The sequence below is a fragment of the Adiantum capillus-veneris genome, chromosome 24 (assembly GCF_014529385.1).
Source record: "Adiantum capillus-veneris isolate H3 chromosome 24, ASM1452938v2, whole genome shotgun sequence".
Taxonomy (NCBI): Eukaryota; Viridiplantae; Streptophyta; class Polypodiopsida; order Polypodiales; family Pteridaceae; genus Adiantum; species Adiantum capillus-veneris.
Genome location: NC_140954.1, coordinates 97,302,009 through 97,323,224, shown reverse-complemented (window position 1 = coordinate 97,323,224; position 21,216 = coordinate 97,302,009). Strand labels below are relative to the sequence as shown.

The 21,216-nt window shown below is 46.4% G+C and overlaps 1 protein-coding gene across 1 annotated transcript in view; it reads right to left on the bottom strand.

Moving 5' to 3' along the window:
- The window catches only part of LOC147426824 (hyperosmolality-gated Ca2+ permeable channel 2.3-like), a 161,064-nt gene that overhangs the window by 38,725 nt on the left and 101,123 nt on the right, over nucleotides 1-21,216 (bottom strand). The window contains exon 7 of the mRNA XM_086497799.1: nucleotides 14,633-14,909. Within this exon, the coding sequence (XP_086353925.1) occupies nucleotides 14,633-14,909 (277 nt within the window). The remainder of the gene's footprint in view (nucleotides 1-14,632; nucleotides 14,910-21,216) is intronic.

Genomic DNA, 21,216 nt, shown 5'->3' with positions numbered 1-21,216 from the left:
TAAAGTCCCAAGCATGAAAACAAAGGAAGGAAGAAAGAAAGATACATTAACGTTTCTTAAAAGACCAAAATGGCCATGAGACCGGAACAAGGTACAATCGATGATGTATCTCCGATTGTCAAGTGTCACATAGAAGAAACCATGATTCTAACTAAATCCCTAGCTCGAATAGGAGAAAAAAATCTCCTGAAAGACTTTGGAGCTGTTGGCCACAATTGGCAAGTTATAGGAGTAGAGTCTCCTCAACACAGCATCTCCATCAACGGTTTCCTTGAGAGGAAGCAACCGTTCAGCTGTTATGCAGTACTCCTTTGATGCCGCACAATGATGGCTCAAATCCTCTCATGGTGAGGAAGATGTAAGCGAGGTACTCATGATTGTGGACATTGGCTCTACAAATGGCAATGGTCCTGTCCAATGTTACTCGTCAAGAGGTATAGGGTAAGTCAGTGGCTGATGAAAGTGGGCGCTTAGCTCTGCATATTGACCTCTCTTCATCTTGGTTTGAGGTATGGTAGCTACGTTGTGTGCAACTCTTTGTGGGGCAACTAGTCTAGGGTAGAGGGTGTACAACAATACCTTGCTTGTACATATATAAAAAGGCAAGGTTTCCCCCGAGTTTTTTATCACTTTCTCTGTGTAATCAATTCTAGCGAGTGATCGACTTTTAGTACTTCAAAACAACTTAAATAACAAAAAGTGAGAGAAGACGACGCAGCGCGGCAGAGTTCCAAGCCAAGACACGTTGGCCCCATAGACTGGCGCCCCTTTCGGTATTTATTTATTATCGCTTCAAGATTGTACAGCTTCCGAGGGTCCAACTCTCTCCAAGGCTCTACGTCCAGATGCTCTCAGAAGAGTGGTCTATGGGCACTTATAAAGAGTACATGGGATACCAAAAGTAGAGCCCCAAAAGCACTTAATCCTAAAAACGACTGCTCTCAAAAGCCAGAGCTTAAAATTGTCCAAAGCTGCATGCGTGAAAAGCGGAAATCCATACAATAGTGCCACATCATCGATCAATGCAAAAAGCGAAAAAGTCCGCACACCGTGCCACGTCATTGACTTGTCACATACCCCTCTCTTAGAGGAGAGCAATCGTCCTCGATTACATCGGGAAAACAGCAATAGGACATAAAATTTCTTCAGTACACACTGACTCTAAGTACTCACGTACGAGAGACTACAACAACGTACATTCACTGAACATGCAGTTCACAAATTTGAAATCACACACTTAGTTAAAACTAAACACTGTGTTTCAATCATTCAATCTAGTCATCTCATCCGTCCATAAGTCTTGATGCATTCTTGTTTAGCCATCTCATCTCTCCGAAACGTTTGATGTGCTCACCACAATATCCAGTCATCTCATTCATATAAGAATCTTGATGCACTAGAATCTTATTTCGTCATTCATCATTCATTCATTCAAATTTTCAAAATAAAATTCATGCTCCTTATCTTGAAGCGTGATCGGGTTCATTCCTGAGCCATTGTTGCTCATGATTGCTTTCAAATGCAAATTTCTCACCATCTCATTCTCAATTTCACCTGCAAAACAGGTAAAATTTCAAGAAAATGGCTCATCTAGTTGCAACAGAGTGGATGTCTAGCTCCATGCTTCCAAATGCTTGCAGATGCGTGTTCCTTACTCCTATTACCTTTTATCTGTACACAAATAATAAGATCTTTTACAAACATTAATTTCACATATGCTTAAATTTTTGCACAAGCCCTAATTCGCTGTTGAAAACCCTATATATTTCCAAAGTTGCTGGAATCAAACCGTTTGCATCAATACGTAGAGCTTGTCTAGAGGAACAACTTAGCCTTATTTCACATATCTAAATTCTAAACTGTTGAAGAGTTTTTTAGAGGTCTTTGTAACGCAAAAAAGTGTCAAAAAGAATGTTTTTAGAGCTTTTTAGGGCAAAAACGAATTCCTTTTTCTCCTTTTCATCTTCCTCTCCTCGTTTCTTCTCCATCCCACTCCATAGCTTCTATTTGTAGATTGACATAGGGTCGGTTTTACAAGGGGCAAATAGATAACTCCTATAGAATCTCTTTGTTCTTTGTCCATGTCGATAAGATCTTGGGTTCTTTATGGCTTAAGACAAAGTGATGACAACCGGAGCACGTCCGATGTGTGATGGACTGAGGGTGGGGTGGCTAATAAGTCCGAGGCAGGGAAGATTCTTTGACAAACAAAATCTTGATTGCTCTGTGTGCTCTTGAAGGACCCGTATGCTTTCAAACAAACACACAATTGAAGCTTTGATACCACTGTATCACTTCCAACGAGCAGTCGGACGAAAAAGACAGACAAAGCCACAATCTACACACTTGGCAACACTTTTAGAACTTCAAAACAACTTGAATAACAAAGAGAGAGAGACAGAGAAGAACACGGCGCGAGGAGTTCCGAGCCAAGACAGAAGGATTATAAAGGGACTTGAATAGAAACAAATGCCCGTTGATTTCTTGAAGAAAGAAATATTTGTGGTTCTCTTGCATCAAAGCATTAGAGATAAGGTGGAGCTCAAGGACCTAGAGATAAGGTGGAGCTCAAAGAGAAATGGAGAAAGAAGGTAACAAGACATGAGATGGAAAATAGGAAAAGAGAAGTAAATTTACATAAGAGAGATGCTTATGCTGTCACAAATTGGGAGCCCATAAGAATATCAAATATACTCAAATAAATAGAATTTATCACTTAATTCTAAAGCCAATTGATATAAAGAGGAAGAAAGAGAGAGAGGAGATTGACACAATACATGGGACTAGCAGATGCACCCCCCCCACCACCACCCCAAGAGTATCTTTATTACTGGGGAGAGGTCTTCATTCAAGCACTTGAACTGAACGTAGTACCACGTTCATTCTAGATTATACTTGATGAAACTCAAAAACTTCGGCTTCCTATTCTTAGGCCAAAAGCCCTATTCCCAAGAACCTCTGTAACTTACTCAAAATTCTTAAGAACCAAGATTCTTGGCTCTGGAACTCGCCTTCCAAACTCTAGGCATGGCATCTCTATAACTCTCTTTTCTGCATAGTTCTCTTCTCGCAAAGATCTTAGCATAAACTCTTCTTTCATTAATGCGAAGTCCTTCCATGGGAATCTCAATTTTCTATTCCCAACTCGAGAGTCTACTACTCTCAGATCCGTGAATCTACTCCCAAAATCAGAGTGCAAAACCCTTGGGCTGATCTGGCTCTATTTCCTCATAGCGCTTTCTCCAGCAGAAGCTCATGCTTTCCTCTGCTCCTACTGCCTCTGCCTCGTGGAGAGGAAGTGCACCTGCAAACAAACACTCACACATCAAAACATGAAAAGCCTCATCTAGAAAGTCTCGAAACTCGGAATGCGACTCGGTTCTTGAAAAGCAATTCCCTGGAAGAGATCTCTACGTAGAGAAAACTTCTCTTCCAATCCCACACATGGAAGAAGTGTGCTCTCGGGTTCCTTCTCCTAAATCAGCCCCATCTACGACTTCTACAGGCTGAAAACAGAGAAAAACAGTAGCTTGTCACAATCGAAACAATCTCCGTAGGCACTTCTTCGCGATGGAACTCACCTACTTGGTCCTGGTGACATCCAATGCACTTGAGGCAGCCATGGGAGTCCTTGGCAGCATCATCTTGGCAGCTGAAATTTGCAACAGCATAGTTGAATCTCTAGTGCTGGCTCCTCTGCCAGAGAATGAGAGAGAGACCGCTTTTATAACTTCTGACAGCTGGTAGGAATAGAGGGGGTTTTGTGGAAAAAATAGGTCAAAGATGGGTGCCTAGAGTAAAGAGAGAGAGAGAGAGAGAGAAGGGGGGGGGGGGGGGGGGGGGGGGGGGGGGGGGGGAGGGGGTTGTTATCTTGATGCTTTTTTTATATGCTGGCCTCCCGCTTATTGAAAGGGTGGCCGGCCCATAATAAAATAGTCTGAACCGGCTAAAAACTTATAAGCTTAAAATCATGCTTACTCAATCACAACCCAAGCATCCCTGGATGTAGTCTCATGCACAGATGCAATGCAAACACAGACTCCTTTATGGGAAAGCATCTGCTTTCCCAAAAAACAACTCGCTTTCTTAGAACAACTGCATTTCTTCAAAGTTTCCCCTAAAACCATCTTCATTCAAGTGCTTGCCTCATTTCTTGTGCAGAGTTCTCACTTAGTTCGGAATTCCTCCTGACTATTGAATATTCCCTTTCCGATGATCCGTCATCCACCATGTGACCCATCAGGAATACCCATCACCTAGTCCCTTCTCACCGAACTTATGGTACAATCTCCTTCACAATGCTCTATGTCACCCATCCCATGACGCATCAGAGATGTCCGTTCTGAACGGTTGAATTCATATTCTCGATGCTCCCTATCCCCCATCTGATAGAACGCATCGGAAGTACCTCTTCTTGGTGGCACAACAACAAGGAATGAATCAAGCTCAAGCACCTTCATAGTTTAATGTAGGGATTTTGGAGACGGTTGATAAGGGAGATGAAGATGATAAGGTGATGTGATGTCTTTGCAAACAAGAGAACAAGGACGCGAACATCAAAGAGTGAAGGCCTTTTCAAAGAGGGAAGAGCAAGGACAAAGCCAAAACGGGATGTGGATAAAAACAAAGCACCTATGGAAGAAGTTAATGGTAGTAAGCAAGCAAAGGTAAGAGCAAGGACAAGGAATATAAGCATGGATAAATTTCCTCTTGGAAAGGGTCAATTAGCCTACAACCTCTTAAAAGACTTGAAGAATAAGAGGGCCACCATATTATATGGGCAACTCTTGCATTTAAGCTCAAGTATGAGAAGGCACTGGCATAAACTAGCTAGTGTTAGAAGGGTGAAGGTAAAGATGCCTAATGCACATGTAGTGCAGCTTCATAAATTCATTGATGTTTTGCCTATGGTTGATGCTTGGATACATGGAAGAAGGATGAACAAGGCTTACATGGATGGTGGAGCCCAAGGATGTGGTATAACGAAGGAAACAATTGGGATTGCACCTCACATGCAAATCTTTGTTTAGAGTGAAGATGGCAAATAGTAGTAGAGTGAAATGATTAACCGTCATTCATGACCTAGAGCTTAATGTTTTGGATAAGCGCTCTCATGGACATTCATCTCATGATTGCAACGCTTGGGGCATATCCAGTTACATTGAGTAGAACTTGGTTGATTGCTATAAGGTCACGGTAGGACTGGTACAAAGGCTGTATTGACCTCTTTGTGAATACGCCTAAAGACAAGAGGATTAAATATGATATGAAAACATGTAAAATGCTGGAAATTGATAATGAACCAGCTATGCATCAGGATTTATCGCCGTCCACCTATGACCTGTGTGACAGTTTCTCCATAAAGAGGTCAATACGCCTAAAGACAAGAGGATTAAATATGATATAAAAACAAGTAAAGTGTTGGAAGTTGATAATGAACCAGCTATGCATCTTGATTTATCGCCGTCCACCTATGACCTGTGTGATAGTTTCTCCAGTGCGTCCTCTACATCTACTGATGATAAAATTTACGATCAAAGTCTTCTTGACTTTGATATAGATCTTTGTAAGGTACATGTATATGATAAAAATGGTGATATTGAGGATACTATGAAATTAGAAAATGATTGTGGGACTAATCAAGAGCGAATGGACCAAAAGTTGAGTTAATGGTGGATATACTTGCAGGTGACCTAGCTAGTTAAGAAAGGGAGGCATATGATGCAATATTTGACACATATTCCAAGTTGTTTACCAAAGATTATGCTCAAATGAGAGGAACAAATAGTGTTCTTCATGAAAACAAATCTCAAAGAAGGTGCAAAGCCTGTTGCTCAAAACTTAAGGAGACTTGGCACCATTCAACGGCACGTATTGGAGATAGAGGTGAGCAATTTTTTGAAGCGGATTTTATTTACATCATAGACACTGCTGAGTGGGTTTCCCCTATGGTTATAGTTTGAAAAAAAGGGTAATAAATGGAGAATATGTTGGACTATTAAGCCACAAAATGAACAACAGAGAGGTATCAATATACACTTCCCTTTCAGGATGTGATTTGGTCACTATCGTAGGCCATGAGAGGTATTCGGTATGTGATGGTCGGTATATGATCAATTTAGTACCTCGAAACATGAATGTAAGATCTCATGAGTTGGCAGAACGGGTGTTCACAAAGGATGTGCATGTAGTGAGAATTAGAGAGCTAAAATATCTTCAAAGAGAGTCGCTTCATGAGAAAGAACATGTATTGCAAACGGGTTCTACAAGAAAAGGATTGGCTTCTCAATAAGGCATACAATCACACGAAATTCTATTAGATATGTCTTGATTGGAAAACACATGTATCACAAGGGAGCTGATGGTGTTATGAGAAGAGTGCTCTACCATGATGAGAGTTTTTATTGCTTAAAAGGTTGTCATGAGGAGAGACATGGAGGTCATTTGGGTGGAAATTACAAGAAGAAAAGTATTGAATGCTCAGCTTATGTGGCCAAGTATGAATAGGGATGAATGCTCAGCTTATGTGGCCAAGTATGAATAGGGATATGGTGCATTGGTATCAAAAAAGGAAGTTGATGCCTGAGCCTTTGAGGCATATTGTGAGGTATGGATCTTTTGAAGGCGGGGTGTCGATGTAATAGGACCTCTTTCAGGCACCAAGAATGCAACGCACTACAAACGCAGTGGATTTTATGACAAGATGGCCGGAAGAAAAGGCTAGTAGAGGAGCTACAACAAGATGTATGCAACTTTATCTTTGATTGCATATGTTGTAGATTTGGAGTACCATTACTCCATATCATCCACAATGCAATGGGTTGGTAGAAGTATTCAATGGAATTTTGCAAAAGATATTGTTCAAGCTTGTGGAAGAGCGTTGGGATATGTATTTGGAGAGGGCATTGTGGGCATCTACAGGTTTCACTCCATTTCATTTGCTTAATGGTGAAGAATGTGTTATGCTAGTTAATGTGATTAAAGTTCATTTTGAAGCATAGTTTCGAATAAAGAAGCATGTAAAAGAAAGACTAACATCTATGCATAGCCTCTCGTTGGATAGGGAAAGTGCTATTGAGTACTATGAGAATAAGGGTTGATGTATTCAAAGAAAAAATAAACGCAAAAGAATTGTGTAAGGATACGTTGGTCATGAGGTATAATAGTGCTTTGGACAACACTTTTCAAACAAAGATCAAGGCAAACTAGGAAGGTCCTCTTGTTGTGCATGAGGTGTTTGATAATGAACACTATCGGCTTAAGGATTTGGATGGCTCAAGCCTTATGTGACAAGAATCGTGTGATGAAGCAAGGTATCTACATGGAACACTTGAAAGTGTCCCGTGCTTGTTGGGGGGTAATTTGTGATTTGCTTTTATGGAATGATGCGAGCCACTCCGAAGACTTTGAGAAATGTTTTTTGGTACTTTTGGACCTCTTGGATGTAAATAAAGCATGCTTGTACAACATGTAGAGAGGAAGTGTGTGTCAGTTGTCTCTACGCATGCGACCAATTCTGCAGGATACATAGTTTTGTTATTCTGGTACATAGAAGTGTCAAGACATCAAAGAGTGAGTAAGTGCTTTTAAAACATGAGGAAAACTGAAATTTTTTCTCACCTTTGGATCATGAATTAACGGTGGAACTCATTAGAGAAGAGGAAGCTCTATGTTTAGGTAGCCCGTGGTGAAGGGTGGGGGTTTTGCTATGGAGATGCCCCTAGTGCTTTGCGAGAGCCTGGTGTGGCGAGTTGAGAGAGTGTGTCTCCTCAATGGGTTAATGAAAGTGGGTGCTTAACTCTACATATTGACCTCTCTTCATCTTGGTTTGAGGTATGGTAGCTATGCTTCCTGTGGGGTCACTAGTCGAGGGTAGATGGTGCCGGGAAGAATCCGATGGGTCACGCTTCATACATTACACAACCATATTTCCCCCAACCACAAAACCATGTCCTTTGCCGAAAGAGAAACCGTACTCACCGTTATATGCTTGAACCTATTTGAATATCACTATCGCAACCATTCGTCTTTGAGTGCTTGTGAATCCGCCTTAAGTGCTTGTATCTCTACATGCAGGTCCTCTTATTGGTGCCTTCGTTGAGGAACATTTGAAGAAGGTTGGCCTTCTCCTTCCACCATCCTTCCATCTCTGCTTTCCATTCCTTCATCTCCCTTTCCACTTGTGTTATCCGCTTGTTTGTAAGCATGAAGGTCGCTTTTGTACGAGACTTGCAAACTGGTGAAGCGCTCATGACCTCCATCGTAACGGCCCCTGTTACGCAGGCCCTCAGTTATGCTCGTGTTTAGTAACGCTGCTGAGGACTGATGGGGTTCTCCTGCTCCAACCCGCACTGGCTAAACGCGATGGCGACCTGCAAACTGTCCCAGGTCTGAATGTTCTGAGGGTGAAACCAGCTTCTACTAGATGAATACTATTGAGGGTGGACACTAGAATTCTGCTGGCTGAAAAGGCTGGAGTACTGCAAGTTGAATGGCCGAGTGCTGAATACTGAGGCTGGGCACTCGCAATAGCAGCTGGCTAAAAAACACAAGCGTGGGACTACTGTGCTGAAGCCTTATTTGCAAAACGAAGACTGCTGTGGGTTAGCACTGGCTGCTTTGCTCCAGCTCCTGCAAATACGAGCTGCTTCCCTACTGCCCTACCTCACCCTGCCCTTGCATCGCGTAACCACGTCATTTTAACATATCTGCTCACATCAATTTGAATCGCCTGCAGGCTAAGTAAACTACGCATGCTGCTACTGTACACAAAATCACTTAGCGTGCACGCTATCGCTTAAGGTGTTGCAGCCTGCGCCAGCGCCAGAGAGAGAGAGAGAGAGAGAGAGAGAGAGAGAGAGAGAGAGAGAGAGAGAGAGAGAGAGAAATGAAATGAAATGAAATGTTATATTAACGTCTTCAAAGGCCATAGTGACCTATGAGACCAGAAAGTTACAAGGTGATGGATCTGATACAAAGTTAGAGTAACAATATAACCTAACAACAGTACAAAACAAAACAAAGATATATACTATGGGATCCTAGATTGGTCGATGTGGGCTAAGCAAAAAACTAAGCAGAAATGGGCGGCTTGTTGGGAGAGCTGAATCACAAAAAATCTAGCATCGGTCGTTGGCGAATCTCATCAATTTCCTCCATAGTTAGTAGTCTGACCGGGCGTCGTGCATGCTTGGCCAGCGTGCTCCGAATCTTTTGACGTAGCCTCTGTCGGTGCTGTGTAGTCCTTCGCAATCGTCGGCGCCTGGATTTCCCCAATTCAATCACTCGGTCGATCAGTGTGCCTCTGGTGTGAGACGAGGGGGAGCTCTGCTGTGGGAGTGGCTCTTGCGGTTGTCCCGTGTCTGCTCTGAAGAAGTCTATGATCCGTCTTTGAGACTAGCTAGCCTCGCCATTCATCAGGCTCTCTCTGTGTCTGCGCAGCTCGAGCAAGAACAAACCCAGGCATCTCTGATCTTCGTATCCCATTACTCTTGAGAGTGGTCCAAAACCCTCTTTGAACAAGCAATGGAAGCCGCCTCTTATCTCGTAGTAGACAGGGCAGCGGCATGTATAATGCAGCTCTGTCTCAGGTTCCATGTCACACAAGGGGCATGTCCTGGCCTCTGCTGGTACTCCGCTCTATCTCCCAGTTTCAATCCGCAGCTAGTGAGACGATGTGCGTAATTGGCCAATAGCACATCGTATCCCAGCAAGTGGGTATCCATGTATCTTGGTCTCGTCACAAAACCATCTTCCGTAAGCTGGAGAAGGTGGTCTCTGTAGAAAGCCATCTTTGTGCCAAATTCTTGTGCTGGTTGTATCCATGTCCTCTTGGTGTCTAGCTGGGATAGGTCTTGGCGGATGAGCTTGGTGATCTCCAACCGTGTAAGAATGAGAGATGGTGCACCCAATGAGTACTGGAATGGTGGCAGCATGTCTATGCTGAACCCATGCGCCTGAAACCATGATGTCGTCTCCCCATACCAGCATGTTGTATCTCCTTGTATGGCTAACTGTCGAGAGGACTCAAGTGCTATGCGAGCATATCTGTCTCTGGGAAGTTCCCATGTGCGGTTTATGAAGGAGACTGATCTGGTGAGCGCCTCTACCACTAGTGGGGGGGCCGCCAGCTCTGCTCGGATAATGGCCCGTGGTACTGATGCCTTGGCTCTAATGAGCCGCGAGATCATAGAGACGAGAGGTTTCTCCAAATTCCCCCATCCGTCTGTGCGACCCGGCCTCCCGTGGTGATCCAAAGAAGGTCCCCATATCTCAGCCCCATAGAGCAATGCTGAAGCCACCAAGGTGTCAAAGAGCCAGAGCTTCGTCCGGGGCTCCTGAAACTAAACCTGCGAACACATCCTCTCCAATCTACACAATGCTGCGTGGGCTCTAGTCAGCCTGGTCTCTGCTGCTCTTCTGAATGAGAATCTAGGTCCGCTAAAAACCACTCCAAGGTAAGTGTAAGCAACTGTGTACTCCACAATCTCCTGGCCGTATGTGAATGTAGGTGCTGACCTCCTGTTCCACTGTGGGGTGGTATTAAACAAAATAACCTTGGTTTTACCAAGGTTGACAGACAAACCACTTTCGTGGGCAATCGTATGCAGAGTATCCAGTTGACGTTGCATTCCCTCTGGGGATTCGGAGATCAACACAATATCATCAGCATATAACAAAAGTGGAATCCATGTCCCTGCCAGCTGTGCACCTTTATCCCCATCGCTGTCAATGTAGTCAGAAACCTCATCCACATACATACCGAAAAGAGTAGGAGAGAGCGGGCATCCCTGCCTCACCCCAATAGTGGAGTGAACCGGTGTAGAAAGTCCCTCCGGGGTGCGTACATGCCCTACTACTGATCTGTACAATGCCATGATCCCCCAAATGAGCTTTGTGGGAACTCCCATTTCTTGTAATCTGCGCATTAATCTAGCTCTGCGTACTGTGTCAAAAGCTTTGTGGAAGTCCACAAAGCTACAATAGATCCGTCTCCCATGAGATCTGCCTTCCTCAATGATGGCCCTGAGTGTCAAGATATGGTCAAGAGTAGAGAAGCCTCTCTTGAACCCTGCCTGCCCAGTTGCACGCATTCCTTCCCTCTCTGCCCATCTACTCAGCTGTTGCTCAAGAATGGATGCATACAACCATGCCAGTGTGTGCCCAATCATATTAGTGCGATAATTCCTAGGCTCCATGGGGTCTCCTGCCTTGAAGATAGGTACGATCGTAGATAGGCTCCAAGTGTCCGGTAGGCCCTCACACATGGCACGGTTAAACATAACTGCTAGAAGCTCTGCTAGTAGATCTTTGGCATGCATGAAATGCTCAGCGACTAAGCCATCATGATCATATGCTCTCCCAGTCCTCATCCTGTCAATGGCTTTCTTCACCATCTCAGCGGTGAAAAAAGCACATGTGTGTGGGCATGGGTCGGGGGGTTTGGGGAGGGGCGGCTGTCCAGGTACTGTGTACAAGGATGATGCGTACTGACCCCAGGTCTCTGTGGAGGAAATAGCGGGGAGGGGGGGGGGGAGGACTGCTCATGAAAGAGCCGCCACGCCTCACGCGAGTCCTGACTCAAGAATAGCTGATATAGATCCTGCTCGAGTCGAGCCAAACAAGCTCTCTTTCTTCCGCCGTACGAGGCGTCGGAAGTCAATCTGTGACTGTCTGTGAGTGACATCCCCCAAAAGCACCCCCCTCTAAAGTTTGGCTCTAGTCTGGCGACACTCCTCATCGTACCAGCTGTTATGAGGCATGCTTCCTGATCGGCGGCTCTGCTCAGGCTGGGTGTGTGGGTATGCTTCTGCTGCTACCTCATAAAATGTCTGTGTCAGTATAGTAGTTAGCTCCTCCAGAGGTCGCCCCGGGTCCTCAGTGCATAGGCGTCTGTAGATCCCGTCCATGTATACAGAATCCGTCTCCCGTGTGAATGTGTAGCGAGTAGGGGCTGCTACCCGTGGCCTGTGTGCTACACTGAACTGCAAAGAGATGGTCATCGACACCAGAGCATGATCTACTGCTACCCCGACCGGTCTGGGCCCAACTGTGACATCCTGGATACTAGAGATGAGATTCGGCTGTGCCATGACATAGTCCACTGTGCTGGCTCCATGCCTGTGTGGGAAGCATGTAGAACCTCCCGCAGCAGGAAATCTTTGAAGTCCGTTCAAGATGGCCAATCCATGTGCAGTGCCCATGTCTATCAAGTGTCGCCCATACTCAGTATATTCCAGATCGTGTGATAGTCTGGACAGGCCCGTCTCCATGACGTCTAGCTCTCTTAGCATCTCCTCTGAAGTATCATAAAACACTGCCTGGTGATGGGCAGTCCTAGCATTGAAGTCCCCTAGTATGATAATGTCACCATCCCTAGAGAACTCCCATATGTCATCATCTAAAATGGAGAAAGGGGACTGTCCTCTAGGTGATGCATAAACTGATGTACTCGGGGGAAAGTAGCAAATAGCTAGGTAGAGATATCTGCCTGTCTCTGCTTTCAATCTCCCCCACATGTACCTAGCCTGCTCATCCCTGCGGGCTATATGTATCAATGGCTGCAGATCCTCTCTAAATAACACTACCACTCCCCCTGAGCCCCGCCCTCTATGCTCTGAGCGTGTCTCCTGTCTGTAAGCTATCTCCCACTTGTATCCACTGATGTGAGGCATGGATTGCCCAGGGGCCTGGTGTGTCTCAGAGTAAAAGATGATGTCTCTTCCAGTAAATCTATCCTCAAAAGCACCTACATCAAGACGCATAGATCCATTACAGTTCCAGGCAACCACTTTGAGTGTGGTCCCATAAGTCTCGCACCGTCATGTGGAGCGTCGCTCTAGTATTACCACTTTTCCATCTCAGTAAAAGGCAATCTTGCCTTTTCCCCTTGCCGCTCTAAATCTCCGACATTACTTCCTGCATATGGGCGATCTGCGAGAGGGTGAGATCATCCCCGAGAAAGATGCCAGTCTCTTTAAGAGTTGGCCTTTTCTTCAAGAAGGACTTCTTCGCTTCCATGGAGGGAAAACGGAGGATGAGTGCTCTTTTTTTTGAGGTTTCTCCACTACTTCCATTTTTCTTTATGTTGCCCACTCTCCATGCCCTTGTGTGCGTCGGCTCATGAACTGAAATGAAATGAAATGTTATATTAACGTCTGGAAACTGTTGCTGTGTTTCTGTTGGGGACCTTGATCCTGACCCGTCACATCTTGAGTTTGGACATTGGAGGCTTTGGGCTTGGGACAGTCGCCCTTTGCCGCGAGTGCAATGGAACCCTGGGGAGTGGTTTTGGCAGGACTCTTTTGCTTCAGCTGATCACCCGGGATCCCTTTCTTCCAGTACACAGCACGAGTGGGGTCACATTCTCGTTGCTCGGTGAGAGGCCTGCCCTGCTATAGCAGGTCACTGACAAGAGGAGGGTCTCACAGCTGAGTTCCTGACAGACTTCTATGAGCGCTTGTGAGACAACAGACAGAAAAGAAGAGTCACCATGTTCCAGAGGCTAGTTGCCTATCGAGCTACGCAGTTGGGAGTTGGTTGGTCTACAGTGGCCATCGGGCTGTGCCGCTTGTGACCACCCACTTGAGTCACAGTGGCATTGTCTATGGGACTGCCGGCATGGCACAGCAGGTTTGGCTTCGGATTCTACGGCTGATGCCAGCCTTGTCATCAGCTAGGCAGTCCACTTGGGGTGCTGCTGCCTGGTCCACCCTCACGGGCCAAGCAATTCGTTTGAGCTATCTCAACTAGCAGGATGATTGTGATAGAGGAGGGCCGGCCTACGCCCCAGCGTGCGACAAAGCTTACGCCTGAACAGTGGAACAGTGATAGAGGTATGTTGGGAGCTTATCTACAGCCTGACTCTTTGGTTCATTTCGAGAGCCCGGTGCTTCTGCATCTTGGAGGCCCGCCCCGTCCCACCGGTGGAGACTGTACGAGATATCTAGCTGGAACTGATCCATACACTTCAAGGACAGTTGCAGAGGCTTCAGGGCAGCTCCGACCGTATGCGGGAGCGCCGCGAGGCAATCCAACGACTTTGGCATCTAGGGCCTTTCTACACTATGGTCCATGGAGCTCCTAGATGGCACTACTGGCCACCTATGTGGTTGTTTGCTCCTCCCATATCCTGATTTATCCGTCATTGTACATATCTCATTTTTTCATTGGGAGAGTCTCCCCTCATGCTGATGTAGTCCCCCTCTTGTCAAAGCAGTTTGTAGCCCACTGGGCAGTTTTATTAACTACTAAAAGGATCTTTTTCTTGGAAAAAAAGAAACAAGTTGGGGAATCACGATAAATTTGTCTTCTCAAGACTAAGTTACTGTAGTATCAGTTTTTACTTGTCAACTGTTCAAGGTCTGTTTATGATAGATCCTACAACTGCGCTTTCAAGAGGCTTAGCGGCGAATGGTAACTATCCGGCTGTGGATCCATTAGATTCAAGCTCAAGTTTCAACTATTTTGCAGCCTTGAATTATAGGCAAGGAGCACTATGGTATGAGACAACGAAGGCGGTAGCTCTTGTCAAGACAGCAGCTCCACAACTCATGACCAAGGATTTAGATAGTATTCAAAAGATTAACAAATAAAATGAATTCAAACCGTGTGTTCAGCATGGTTCACTTACTTGACTTGTAACTGCAGATGCAAGGAGACTGGGTATCTGTCGAGGACTTTCAATGACTTGATCAAGAAGGTTGAGCACTGAACCGTAAGCTACCAGAAAGAAAGAATTTGTAACCAAAAATAAGAACACTTTGCCACAGGTTTGAATTTCCTGTTCACTGATCGACGGGTAGCCCTCAAATTCCGTCAAAAAGAGCATCAGTGATGGAACAGCCAGATATAGTATGGCAAGAAGGAGACTTGGAAGATAGCCATTTACCAGAGTCCCTACCACTGGTCTGAAAGGATATAAATACATAAATACAGATAAATAAAAGCCTGTGTACCACAAATAGAAAGTAATTTCTTGTACAAACTTAAGGTAAGCATTTTCCCCTGAACCACCATCCATCAGTACATGGATAACCATTTTAGATTAATAAACACATTTCAGCATGCAAATATTCTGTTGCCATTTACATATAAAACATAATGAGCTCAAAACCATACTAGCATTTCATACAGGTGGCACACAAATTGTTCTCCACAATTCATAAGACAAGGGGACTTCAATGCTTCCCCAGAATGTTGGAAAACTGATTTCTGAAACCATAGTAGCCCTGCCTGTTTTCATTACCTACAAGAATGAGTAGTTCCACTCTCAAAACCTGATGAACAAACTGAAAGGAAAATTCCCCATTTCACACGTCTCAAAAACTGGAATATGGTCTAAAGATCCCAGCAAGTCTACAAAGAATGTCTAGCATGTTTGGATAACCTCCCAAAACCTGTGGCAAGATATAAGCATCTCACTGTGACCATCCAACTAAACCGATACTGTGGCAAGAGTGACAGACAAGCAGTTTCTGAGCCAAAACCGTAGATACAAAAATCGATGCTCCACTATCTGGCTACACTATAAAGAGGCACAATACATTTCAAGTATGCCAGCATTCCATCCAGCAGACATCTTTTAACCCTATACTATCGAAGCAACTCTTTAGAGCCATCGTTCCTAACAAACGTGAGGCAATGCTGCGACATGAATATAGAAAAGGCTGATACTCCAAAAAAAAGCTTGGGTCTTGAACAGGGATATGTGCACAGATATCAACAGATAAGCACACTACAATTCAAAAGATAAGCACTAGATGAGTAAGCCGTTCCTCAACTTGTGAGTCCAGAACTGCATGATTGCTCTTCGAGGAGTCTAGGGTCCAGTAGCGTAGTGTGCTCTCTCTCTCAAAAGCTCAGAGATCCTCAACACACTGAAGTTCAATCCCTTGCTATGGAGTTTCCGGTAATGGGTAGATCTCTCAAAGAATATGGCAACTGTTGTCTGTCTTTCTGCATAGTATGAATATTCAGGATGTCTATCTATCTCCACCAGAAACTGTCTAAATCAGTTGTGACAATCCTGCGACGTTCCAACCCCAGAAAAGACGAGCAACAGGAGACAAGCGCAGGAACTGCTCCGAAATTCCGGAGTATATCACACCGCAAATGCAGAATTTGCCACTGGGCAGCGTACAGTTTGCTGACATGGCAGCTGCAGACGTGGCAGCTTTACTCGACACCCGAGTCTAGAGAAGCAACTGGCTGGGGATTGCTTTTGATGCAGATGCTTTCAGGATTTCTGATTTTAGAGTTGCTTTTTACCAGGCCAAGTGCCTGTGAATACAAGGCACTGGGTCAATCGTAAAGACACATTTGAGAGTGCGTGTTACCACAGTTGTAAATTCCTTTGATCAATGTACAAGAAATACCGACATAGGCGCTCGACCTGAGGGCCAACACTATCTAGAGCGGTATTCCGCTGCTCTCATGTCATCTACAAAGCGCAAGTGTAGTATTTCAGTTGCAGTTTTATGAGTTTCGGTGGAGGGGGATTACAGTGGTATCAAAGACTCGGTCTTCTTCCTCTCTCTTTTTCGGAAAAAGAGATCCTTCCATTAGTTAATAAAGCTGCCCATAGGGGTACAACAATAGCAAAGGGAGACTCTCCCAATGAAAAAAACAGAATATGTACAATGGGCTAAATCAGGAAATGGGAGGAGGAAAAAGCCACACAGGTGGACGGTAGTGCCATCTAAGTGTCCCCTGGACCATGGTGAAGAAAGGCACTGGGCGCCCGATGTCGCAGGAAGGCCTCTCTGCGCTCCTGCATGCGGTCGGAGCTGCCCTAGAGTCCCTCGAGCTGGCCCCTGAGAGAGTGAATCAGCTCCAGCCAAAAATCTCGAACAGACTCGGCCAGGGGGTCAGGACAGGCCTCAGAGATGCGAAAGCAGTGGGCCCGCCAAATGAACCAGAGTGTCAGGCAGCAGATGAGCTCCCAACACACCTCTCTCGCTGCACCACTTCTGGGGGGTAAGGTCTGTGGCTAGCTGGAGTGTAGGTCGACCCCCCTGGATAACTATCATCCTGCTGGTGGAAGCCAACTCAAACTGGAGCGCAGGGCCAGTGAGTGTGGACCAAGCTGCAGCACCCCAAGTGTACTGCCGGGCTGTGGAGAGAGCCGGCATCAGACGAAGAACCAGAAGCCAAACCTGCTGTCCCACTGGGCAGTCCCACAGACAGTGTCGCTGACTCTCCAAGGGGTGACCACAAGCTGCACAGGCTGCCGAAAAGCCACTGTGCATAAGACAACTCCCAATTGCTGTAGCTTTGTGTACCAATAGCCACTCGAACAAAGTGGCTCGCCTCAGCTGTCTGGAGTCCCACAACCGCGCTGTCAGTATGTGACACCCCATTCGAACAATGTACTGAAAGAAAGGGATCCCAGGGTGGTCGGCTGAAGAGAAGGGGTCTCTCCAAAACCACTCTCCAGGCTGCACTCGTGCGAGAGGGCAGCTCTCCCAAGCCCAAAGCCTCTAGTGGCCTGACTCAAGACCTGCTAGGTCAGGATATATGACACAAGTCCTCCCACAGATGCCCACTACTCGTATCCTCTTAAAACAGCACTCTGCAACCTATAGAGCCTCTATTGAGACTCTGTGTAGTCGACCCTCGCCCTGGATCTCGAAAAACATGGAGGCTACGGACTCTGAGCAAGCGCGAACTGCAATGATGACCCTCCAGTTGCGTGAAGGCCCCCATCCATCTGGGAACTGTTGTCTGTAGAGGAGTGAGCCACTCAGCTGGTAAGGCCTCTGTGATGTACTGGCACATGCTCTGCACCCCTCTCATGCCCTGCTGGGTGCTCTGAATCTCCTCTGGCAAAGCTGAAAACTGAAGCCAGTCGCCTAAAGTGCGTATTGGACCCCTTGCAATGGGACCCCAAGAAACATGAGGCCTACTACCAACCAAGTGGCCTCGAGCAAAGTTTTGGTCTCATGTTGTTGAGTCTCTGCCACATGCAGAGCAGTGGTGTGTCGGGCGTGACTTCCAACATGTTGGAGGCCCCTCTGACAGGATTGGAGGTGGCCGTGCTACGGTGCACGGGGCTGAGTTGGCAGCTTGGGAGCGGTTATGTATGGCTATGATGGTTTCTGATGTTTGGCAGCACTCCGGCTTTGTGAGACCCCCAGACAGCTTGTCTTTCTCTCTCTCTGATCGCAGAATAGGAGGAGTAAATCTATCTCGGATAGATCGCTGCCATGCCAATGACCACATTTGTGCCATGGGGGGATTTGTTTGCATCCTTGCTCGGACTACTTTTTCCGACCATGCGCCAGTGATTCTCACAATGACAGAAAGACAGAGGAGGGGGGGTGTGACATGACGCATCCTCGAGCGGATCTTGCTGGATCCAGAGCTTAAAGTGCGAGTGGAGGCACTTTGGTCAGAGAGTCTCGACACGCAGGACACCCTGCTGATAGAGTGGCCTCTCGACTGGCAGAGCTTAGTTACTTCTTCCTTCAAGAGGCCGCAACCCGTTTGGCTTCAGCCAGGGAGGATGAGTCTTAGTGAGAAGCGCCTTCGATGAGGAGTTGCTTCCTTACAGAGGATGCAGGAGCAGCATCCAAACAGCCCTTGGTTGGAGAAGCAGATGTAGCAAGCTAGACAGGAGCTGAGTAGCATTGAGGAGCGGCACATGAGTTTGCCTTCCATCGACACGAATCTCAGTGGACCGAGGTAGGAGACCGAGTTACTGGGGAGTTTTTTGAGACAGTGGGGCCACAGCATGCGCACACCAATGTTAGTCAGTTGAGGAAACTTGACCGATCAAGGGCCTCAAAGCCCGAGGATATGTGTGCAATAGCTAATGACTTCTATCGTGATCTGATGTCAGCTGTAGAGCGCCAAGATGCATGAAGGGAGCAGGTTTGGGCATAGATGCCTTGCCTTGTTACCGAGGATATGCAATAGAGACTTGAGCTTCCTCTCTGGCCAGAGGAGCTCCATGAGGCCCTTAGAGCACTTCCCCATGGTGGTTGTCTAGGGGAGGATGGTTTGACCCCGGGCTTTTTCTTGGAATACTGGGACTTGCTTGGTTCAGATTTGTGTGGCGCATTTCAATACGTTTTGCTCACTAGCGAGATGCTTGACAGTATGAGTGAGGGTTTGGTCTACTTGATTCCCAAGGAGGGAGGCTATTCGATAGTGGCGACCCATTACCATCCTCAACTCATCCTACAAAATTCTAGCAAAGGAGTTTGAGGATTCAGCCACTACTAGAGAGCATTATACATGTGACTCAGACACGTTTTGTCAAGGAGCGCAGCATCCTTGACAACATCTTCACTTTTTGGGAGGCAACTTCGCTTGCGCGTCTTCGAGGAGAGAGTTTGGTGATACTCCTACTCGACTTTGAGAAGGCCTACGACAGAGTTGACTGGGACTTCCTGGAGGGTACTCTATGCAAGATGGGTTTCACAGATGCTTGGATTAGAGGTGTGTCAACTCTCTACAGGCGTGTGCATAGTCAAGTGCTCTTGGCAGGGGGCCGAGGGAAGCATTTCCTGTTCATGCATTCGGTCAGGCAGGGTTTTCCTCTTGCACCCTTTCTCTTCCTATTTTATGTTGAGGCGATGAGAATATTCTCGACTTCAGCAGGTTGGCCTACGTGGCCTTGAGCACTCTATTAGGGCAGATGAGCTTCTTGATGTTGAGTTTTCTGATGACTCAACCTTGTACTTGGAGGGCCAGGAGGCCAATTTGCACAGGTGTCAGCAAGTTCTCGAGGTGTTTTGTTGTAGGTCAGGTGCACTAATCAACTGGAGGAAGACACTTGCTTTCTGGGTTGGCAGTGCTCCGATACCTGAGTGGTCACCAAGTGAGGGTTTCAGATGGATTCCCCCAGGGATTGTTGTTCGCTACTTGGGCTGTCAGTTTGGCCTAGACTTGTCACCTGAGCAGCAGACTGCTCCACTCCTCTTGTCCATCAGGAGGAAGTTGCTACACTGGAGCTCGGCACGGCTCTCTTTGGCAGGCAGAGTTGTAGTGGCCAACCAGGTGTTGTTGGCTACTATGTGGTACATTACATCTTGCTAGATCTTCTCGTGTTCCTGTATTAGGTAGTTGGAGAGGCTGATCGGGAATTTTGTTTGGTCAAGGCGTGACACTCAGTCAGCCAGGGCTAGAGTAGCCTGACAGGTAATCACTCTTATCATGTTCTGAGGGGGGGTTGGGGATTATAGACCCAGCACAGTGGAGCAGAGCCCTTCTTGGGAAGTTTGTTGTCAAAGGACTACTCCGAGGGGAGGAGCCCTGGCAGGAGTTGTTACTTTAGAGATTGAGAGCTCGAGTGCCTCATACAGGATGCCCTTGGAGTCCATCCATTAGGTGGATCTTTATAGAGATGCGCAGAGTTTGTCTGAGCAAGAGACTGGAGGTTCGATTTGTTGTGAGTCTACTTCGCTCTTGGGAGCCGTTGCAGCGAGGCCTGAAACAGCACTATCCCACGTGCACAGAAGAGTGTTTGAGACATCCCCTTGTTTGGAACCCCATGGATAGCACAAGGCATCACTGAAGCTCTTGACGCAACCAACCGCTCTGGCGTTGAAACTGGGACCTCCTAATCCCTGCACATTCCATGAGACGATCCTCATGGAGTCAATGAGAGAAAACAGATGTTGCCATAGCAGACAACCTCACTATCTTTGAGGCCGGTTTGGATGGGGAGTAATCCGCATCCGAGCGACCTCTAGACACGCTTGTCTGAAGTGACTGTCCCATCCAGTCCCAGGCCGAGTATGCAGCTCGTAAGGCTACATCCTCTATCCAAGAATCCTCATATACATATACATAGCAAGGAGAGCTCTCAGTGTCAGGAAACAAATGCACCACAATGTGCCTACAACTGGCAGCGTCACACTGAACTTAGCTAAAAGCCAAAGTGTCTCTACCAGATCTTTCACCCCTAGGTCCACTGTGTGGTGTGAGACCTCAGTGGCTTGGATCTGGATCCACTCAAGAACTTTGTTGTCACGTAAACATCTAACCTTATGTGCATGTGGACAAGCTATCTCAGGTCTAGGGTTCACATCAGCTTAGGAAGTGTTCTGCCACCTATGTGAGCCCGTGAGCAGGCCGTGCATATCCAGGCACTTAGATTAATTGCATATCCTCTGGGTGCACACAGCATGATCATCAGCATGACATTCAGTACCCATCATGAGCATTTTACAAAGTATAGAACCCTTTTTCCCAATTTACACATTTTCA